The sequence below is a fragment of the Pituophis catenifer genome, unplaced genomic scaffold (genome assembly GCF_029215685.1).
Source record: "Pituophis catenifer annectens isolate HBS135680 unplaced genomic scaffold, rPitCat1.0.hap2 SCAF_2, whole genome shotgun sequence".
NCBI lineage: Eukaryota > Metazoa > Chordata > Lepidosauria > Squamata > Colubridae > Pituophis > Pituophis catenifer.
The window spans coordinates 1,744,463-1,751,874 of record NW_027256882.1 but is presented as its reverse complement, the minus strand read 5'-3'; the positions used below and the strand labels follow the sequence as shown (position 1 = coordinate 1,751,874).

The 7,412-nt window shown below is 38.1% G+C and overlaps 1 protein-coding gene across 1 annotated transcript; it reads right to left on the bottom strand.

Annotated features, from left to right (window-relative positions):
* Positions 1-550: 550 nt before the first annotated feature.
* On the bottom strand, positions 551-7,128 carry LOC139310611 (vomeronasal type-2 receptor 26-like). Its single transcript, XM_070934802.1, has 4 exons — positions 6,379-7,128; positions 5,433-5,645; positions 2,193-2,319; positions 551-1,455 (listed from the first exon to the last, which is right to left on the bottom strand). Exons 1-4 carry the CDS (start codon positions 7,126-7,128, stop codon positions 551-553), a joined length of 1,995 nt encoding a protein of 664 aa, XP_070790903.1.
* Between the last annotated feature and the right edge of the window lie 284 nt (positions 7,129-7,412).

Sequence of the window (7,412 nt, the reverse complement as noted above, 5' to 3'; positions counted from 1 at the left end):
GGAGTGTCAAACTCGTGTCATCACGGTGGCAACTCATGACATATCGAGACTTTTTCCCCCTTCGCTAAACCAGGTGGGAGCAGGGCCAGCACTTGATGCATCCGGCCCGCAGGCCACGAGTTTGACACCCCTATTTTAGAGGGTCATTGAGACCACTTTGATGTTGATCTCTGCCCTCAGGATCACCTAAGTACAGCAAATGGGTGAGGAGCCTTCTTGGAACTGCTGAGAGGACTGTGTTGAGGACTGGAGATAGATGATGTCAAATCCCTCCCCCTCACCCCAATCTGGGAATTCTTGTCTCCTCTGAAGATGCATTATGTTAATATAACTAACTAATTTCTTACCTTGTCCTTCCCTTGTTTCATGACAATTTAAATCATTAAATAATTTACTTACACTCTGATGATTATCTTAAATTAGTCTTATATTCTTTGTATGTTTATTTCTTTTGATTCTAAATAACCTTAATTGTCAAAACAAGCATACAAACTCAATAATAACTGTAATAAATAATTAAGTGTTATGAGCTTAAGAAACTACTTCATGATCAGATACCGACTTTTATCATTAAATGTTCCTTAGTATTTAGATCTGGTCTCAGGATGATAATGTAGCACTTGGGGAAGAAGATGCAGCCCAGCAGGCCAGCCCCAGAAGCCAAGATGGAGAAAACCTGCACGGCCACCATGGATTTCCCTTTGGTGCTCAAGTAGGTGGGCAGGAAGGAGATCCAGACGCTGCAGAAGACCAGCATGCTGAAGGTGATCAGTTTGGCTTCGTTGAAGGCCCCAGGCAGGTTCCTGGCCAGGAAAGCCACTGTGAAGCAAATGGCAGCAAGGAAACCCATGTAGCAGAGAACCACATAAAACATGGTCACAGAGCCTTCATTGCACTGAAGGATGATCACTCCTGATTGGGAGTGCAGGTCAAAATCAGGAAACGGAGGAGAAACTCCCAGCCAGATTGCACAAATGACCATTTCTCCAGCAGAACCAGAAAGGATGATGGAGTTGGCCAAGCTCTTCCCCAACCATCTCCTCACCCTGTTCCCTGGTTTCGTGGCCAGGAAGGCCAGCACTACCATGATTGTTTTGGCTAACACACAAGACACAGCTACTGAGAAGATGATGCTGAACATTGTTTGTCGGAGAAGGCAGGTGGCTTTCCTTGGTCGGCCAATGAAGAAAAAGGAAGACAAGAAGCAAAGCAAGAGGGAAACCAGGAGGATGTAGGAGAGGTCACGGTTGTTAGCTTTGACAATGGGAGTTTCTAGGTATTTAACAAATATGACTAAAACAAAGCCTGTTGTTAGAAACAAGAGTACAGCAAGGGAGACCAGGATGATGCCCAGATGTTCTTCATAGGACAGGAAGGCTATTCTCTTGGGGATACATTGGATTCTGTCATCAGTGGGATATTTATCATCTGGGCACCTGGTGCATTTTTCAGTATCTGAGAAAACAGTAAGTAATATTATTTCTATAGTCCCTCTTTTCACATTCCAAGAAAGACCTTCTTTGGATGACAGCTGATACCAAGTGACAGGAAATCAATCGTAATGTGTAAATTGGTAAACTGAAATATAGATACAGATGTAGACTTTTTTTAAAATGATGGTTGCCCATCTTAAACCAAATGTAGGCAGCTTACAGTCCAGTTTAAAAAACACAATATATACGACTATCAAAATATCAACAACAATAAGTAAAACCCAAAAGAGAAATAATTGACACCACAACCACCCTTCACTGAGGCAATATATCTTGTTGTCATTACTTCATCCTAATGATCTTAATAAATATTGACTGACTGACTGACTGAGATATCTTTTGGCCTGTAAGATAAAATTGATTTGGATGAGCAAAACCCATTGACCTGAAACCAATCCTCAAGTTTCAAAGAATTTACATGGTAAACATGGAAGGAAACTTCCTAGGTGACAAGTAGAAAAGATATTTCCTTTAGCAGAATGCCCAATCCACTACGTTCTTCTTGCCCAATCCACTACGTTCTTCTATCCTTTCCTGCCTTATTCTTCAAGAGCTTATATATCTCCCATTATGGAATATATTGGTCATGTTGAAAATAGCAATGAAGAATAAAATACTCATGTTCACACATGTGTTTTAACATGCACTTTGATATGAGGTTCTGGTTGAATCCAATCCCTTTCCTCTGGTGTAACTCACCTTCCTGTGTGGAGATGGTCCCCTCTGGACAAGGAATACAATCATAGCAGCAAATTGGTTCTTCTTTCCGAACCCGTTTTACAAATCCAGGGTGACAATTGTGCACACATCCGGACTGAGGCAGAGACTAAGCAGAAAAACAACATTCATTCTAAAATATCTGCCAAATTTTTATTTAAAAATTAATTTTAAAATGAAACTGTGCTTAAGAAAGACACTTCTGAGCAATATATCAGGAAAATATAAAAGATTGTAAAGCTGACGATGTAGCCCTCATAATAGAAGATCCATTAGAAACCGGTTTAAAATTAATGCAGGAAATACAGGATTATGGAGAAGTGGCGGGCCTTAAACTCAATAAGGATAAAACTAAAATAATAGTGAAAAATATGACAGATTTACAAAAGGAAGAATTGGAAGATTTATTAGGCCTCCAGGCAGTTAAGAAAATAAAATATTTGGGAATATGGATCACTGTGAGATTCTCCTCATTAAAAGACGATAACTATATCCCCCTACTGCAGAAAATACACCAAGACCTTGAAAGTTGGAAAAGGCTCAAATTGTCCCTGATTGGAAAAATTGCAGCGATTAAAATGAACATCTTACCTAAAATTCTGTTCCTATTCCAAAACATTCCGATATCATTAGATAAAAAATTCTTTCTGGACTTGAACAAACACATTAGAAACTCTCTGTGGGAGGGCAAGAAATCGAGGATTCCTTTTAAGACACTCCAAGGGAAAAGGAGTTTGGGAGGATTTGGGCTCCCTGATTGGGAACTATATCAAAAGGCGGCAAAAATAATTTGGATTAAGGAGTGGATCAAGTTACAAGATAGGAGAATCCTGACTTTAGAAGGACACGACCTTCTAGAAGGATGGCACTCCTACCTCTGGGATATAAAGAACAAGAAAAAATCTTATTTCCATAAATACAAAATCAGGGAGACCCTTATTCGCACGTGGGAGGAAATTAGACAGAGGATTTACACTAAGGTACCCAACTGGCTTTCCATTATGGAAGCGTTAGTGGCTCCAAACAGGAGAGATGATTATAAAGTGGGCACATACAAAGACATCCTTGATGAAGAAGGGAAACTTAAATCGCTGGATTTATTGAGGGACCAGGGTTTTAACTTGGATTGGTGGAACTATTTTCAGATTAATTCAAGATTCCAAAAAGATAGAGACAAATTTGGTATAGAAGCTAAACATGGAAATTTTGATAAAATTATCTGGGGAGTAGATAAGAAAATGTTAACAAAAATTTACAACTTCCTATTAGATGAGGATAGGGCAGAGATCATAGCAAAAAATCAACTAAATATCTGGGAAAAAAACCTGGGATATAGACTAAATTTTAACGATTGGGAGATAGCCTGGAATAGGAACTACAAAATAACGAAATCAGCAACATTTAGAGAAAACCACTATAAAATGTTACACAGGTGGTACCTAGCCCCAGCTAGGCTAGCGAAAATGTTTCCAAATCTCTCAGCCACATGTTGGAAATGTGGAAAAATGGTCGGCACCTTCTATCATCTATGGTGGACTTGTCCAGAGACCAAAAAGTACTGGTCCAAAATCCGACACTGGCTCTGTGAAATAATGGGACAGGAGGTAGTCCTAGCTCCAGAATTTTTCCTCTTGGGCATAACCGATGATGGCCTTAATAACAACAAAACCCAACTTACAATTCAGATCACAACCGCGGCTAGACTAGCCTTTGCAAAATGCTGGAAAAATAAATCTATACCCTCAGAAGAAATCCTAATAAATAAAATCCTAGAGTGCACAGAAATGGCGAAATTGACGAGTGAGTTAAATAATGAGGACAATTCTAAATACTATGACGTATGGGGAATTTGGTATAATTGGTTGAAGAACAAGATAAAAACATGACTTCAGGATATGACCTGTTTTGTACTTGAATTTAAGTTATATTGTATTGTATATATATTGTATATTGTATAGTATAGTGTATTGCTAAGGACGAAGCTTATTTAACATTTGTTTCACTAAATTGTACAAACACTGTACCTCCGAAAGGAGATAGAGATTGTATATTTTCTTTTTCTTTTGGAAAATTACATTGATTGATGATTAAAATAAATGAAACTGTGCTTAAGAAAGACACTTCTGAGCAATAGATCAGGAAAACATAAAACATTATAAAGCCACTCCCCTTTGAAAATAATCCAAATTTTTCTAGTTAAGATATGAAAAAAAAAAATCCTCACAGACTAGGGATGTCAACTTCAAATGAGGTATTATTTAGTTATATCTGTACACTTATACATGACTGGTAAAATAAGACTAAACATTACTGCCTAATTTCTAGAATTTTAGTGAGGATGAGTGGAGATGAAATCATGAGAACATGATTTAGATTTAGATTTAATTCTGTTTTAAACGTATTTTAATTGTTTATATTGTATGTTTTTAATTTTGGCTGTTCACCGCCCCGAGTCCTTCGGGAGAGGGGGCGGTATAAAAATCTAATAAATAAATAAATAAATAAATGTCACTTAAAAAGGGTGAGCCAGGCATGTTTTCCTGCAGCCCATGGGACATGAGTATGAATCCTGTGTGGGAAAGGGATATTTCTAAGGCCAAGTGAGGGATTTGAAACAAGGTCGTATCCATTGAAGAATTACAGTTTTGTTGTTAGTCGCTACTTGTGTCCAACTCCTTCAACCCCCAAGAACCATAGCACTCCAGGACTCCCTGTCCTCCATTGCCTCTCAAAATTAGAACTACAATTAGATGACATGGAAAGACAGACCCACATTTATTTATTACTTAAATTTGGAGAAATCTTTGTTTCAGTGGAAGACTTAAGGTAGCTGACAATCAAAATAAATAAATTCCATTCAATAGGGTTTTTAGATGGTTTACAAGCCAAAGATCAAATCTAAGTAGAATTTCATCAAAAATTAACCCACATTGTCTCATTATTTCAAGAGTCAAGAAAGTTTCTGGGAGGGTCAAAATCATTATCAGTCCATCATTTTTCAAGTTTAAGACATTATTTCATATTGGACAAGTCATTGTGATTCAACATTGATTGGACCTGCTGACCTTTCTAGTAGCAGGAGCCTTATCCCAGTGGGTGAAACAAAGGCATGAATAACTCTGGTCAGATATGGGCTGTTAAAAAATATCTGAGCCTGCTCTTTCAGAGGATACTAACAGGCAGAAATATACAGACAGAAAAGTTGCCAATATTTTCAACCACCTTGTTGAGCAACTTTAGCCGTGAAAGAGCATCTTGGTCGATACTAAGTCTCTGTCTTTCAAAACTCCCCAGTTGCTCTTTGATGGGATCCTCCTTGGGGAAAACCAACCAACTTATGATATTCAGATCTGCTGCTACATTTCCACTTTGGTCCAAGTATAGTTTCTCCCAGGAAAAATTGCAAAACTCATTCTTCTCCAGAAAGGGATGAAACTAGAATTGAAACATCCAGGAATTTTGAAAGCAACTTGAAACAACCTAAAAGGAGGAGCAATTTTAAAGCTGAGCTTGTGAATGAGAGATGTCCAGTGCCCTCTTCATTATTTGCCTGAATACCAAAAAACCTTGGACATATATACCACTTCACAGTGCTATTGGAGCCCTCTCTAAATGGTTTATAGAATCAGCATATTGCCCCCAACAATCTAGGTACCCATTTTACCAACCTTGGAAGGATGGAAGGCTGAGTCAACCTTGAGCTGGTCACGATTGAACTCCTGGCAGTGAGCAGTGAGTTAGAGTTAGGGTTAGGGTTAGCATTAGCATTAGCGTTAGCATAAAGGCAATGGCTAAATGCAAAGACTGAGTAGCCATTAATCTGAAAAGCTTTAATTGGATTCCTGCAGTGAGGAGAGGCTAAGCTAAATGTTCCCAGGTTTAGCTGAAATTTATGAATATAAAATTATATCATGCTAATTACAAACCCATTAGTACAGGAATTTATTTGAAATGTATACATTTTAAATAATTTTATAATAGCAGTGTTTAATATAAAAATATAATTGTCACAGTGCCTGCTCTTTGGAACATAAACCTGTGAACTAAATATGGCCTCATCTTGGCCAAACCTGTTGGGTTTTTGTAGAACAATGGTTCTCCTACATCAGCATTTGATTTTTTTCTAAATAAGAAATAGGTTTGATGGCTCCTTGTCAGGACCACATACCTGCCATGGCTCTAGCCTTGGAGCCCCCAATCGCTCTTTCTTCTCCATTTTTCTCCTCCTAGATATTGAGGAATATGCAACATTCAAGACATGGGCCAGAGTCTTAACAATACTGTAAAAACGGTGTTCATTTTTTATCTGAATTCTATTCTTTTTCTCTTGCATGTCCAGTGGTGCTATCTGGGTGCATCGTCTCTGGCCCTTGACAGAAAGGACATGCTTTGAAAAAGAACAGCGAAAATACTGGTGTTCAAATTTGGAATCCTTAAAAAGACTGGGTTGAAAGGCATGATCATTTGGCCATTTTCTTTCCTGCAAAACAAAGTTCCAAATGCTATGGATATATTTGAAAAGTGTATCCCTTATCATTGTCACCTGCTCCACAATTGTGGTGATCCAGACTTTCCCTTCAATGGGTCCTGGCAAACCTTCAATTGTTAAATGGATATGGTGAGCTCTATGCAAAACAGAAGCAAATTCTATGAAGTGTACAAAGACATTGACTTTTCTCCACTTAGAGATGGCACGTCTGAGAGGTTCTGTAGCTCTAGCTATTGAGAATTGTTGTGAGATAACTACACAAATTCCATTTCTGACAAGCATAGGAGTGAAAGTTCTCATGAAATTCTCTCCCTCCTCTGTGTCTGTTGAAAAGAGACCAATCAAAGTCCATCTGAAATGGAGGAGGAGTTGGACAATTCCTGGATACTGGATCCCATTTTTTGGAAGCATCTGATGGAAAAAAGGCATTTGACTTTTATCACTCAGAGCCTCTGAAACAATTCCATAACTGATCTAGAGAAGCAATGTGAAATGGTGAATTATGGTTAGATCAGATCAAGTCCAAAATGTAAGCTTTTAACACAGTGTGTTTCTCACAAACATATTAGAGTAGTGCAGTAGTCACCAACTGGCAGTCCACGAACCACTTGTGGTCTGCGAGAAAATTTTGGTCGTCTGCAGAAAAATTATTTCCATTTTTTATATTGCACTAAATACTATTTATCTTTTTTTTTTTAAAAAAAATCATCTTA

Bases quoted from the DNA above. Each gene is read 5' to 3' on its own strand.
- LOC139310611 (XM_070934802.1), bottom strand. From the start codon at position 7,128: ATGCCTTTTTTCCATCAGATGCTTCCAAAAAATGGGATCCAGTATCCA. The intron at 2,320-5,432 runs GTGGTTGAAAAT...TTTTCTGCTTAG, and splicing joins GGCTAAAGTTGCTCAACAAG to TCTCTGCCTCAGTCCGGATG. The intron at 1,456-2,192 runs GTGAGTTACACC...CTGTTTTCTCAG, and splicing joins GACCATCTCCACACAGGAAG to ATACTGAAAAATGCACCAGG.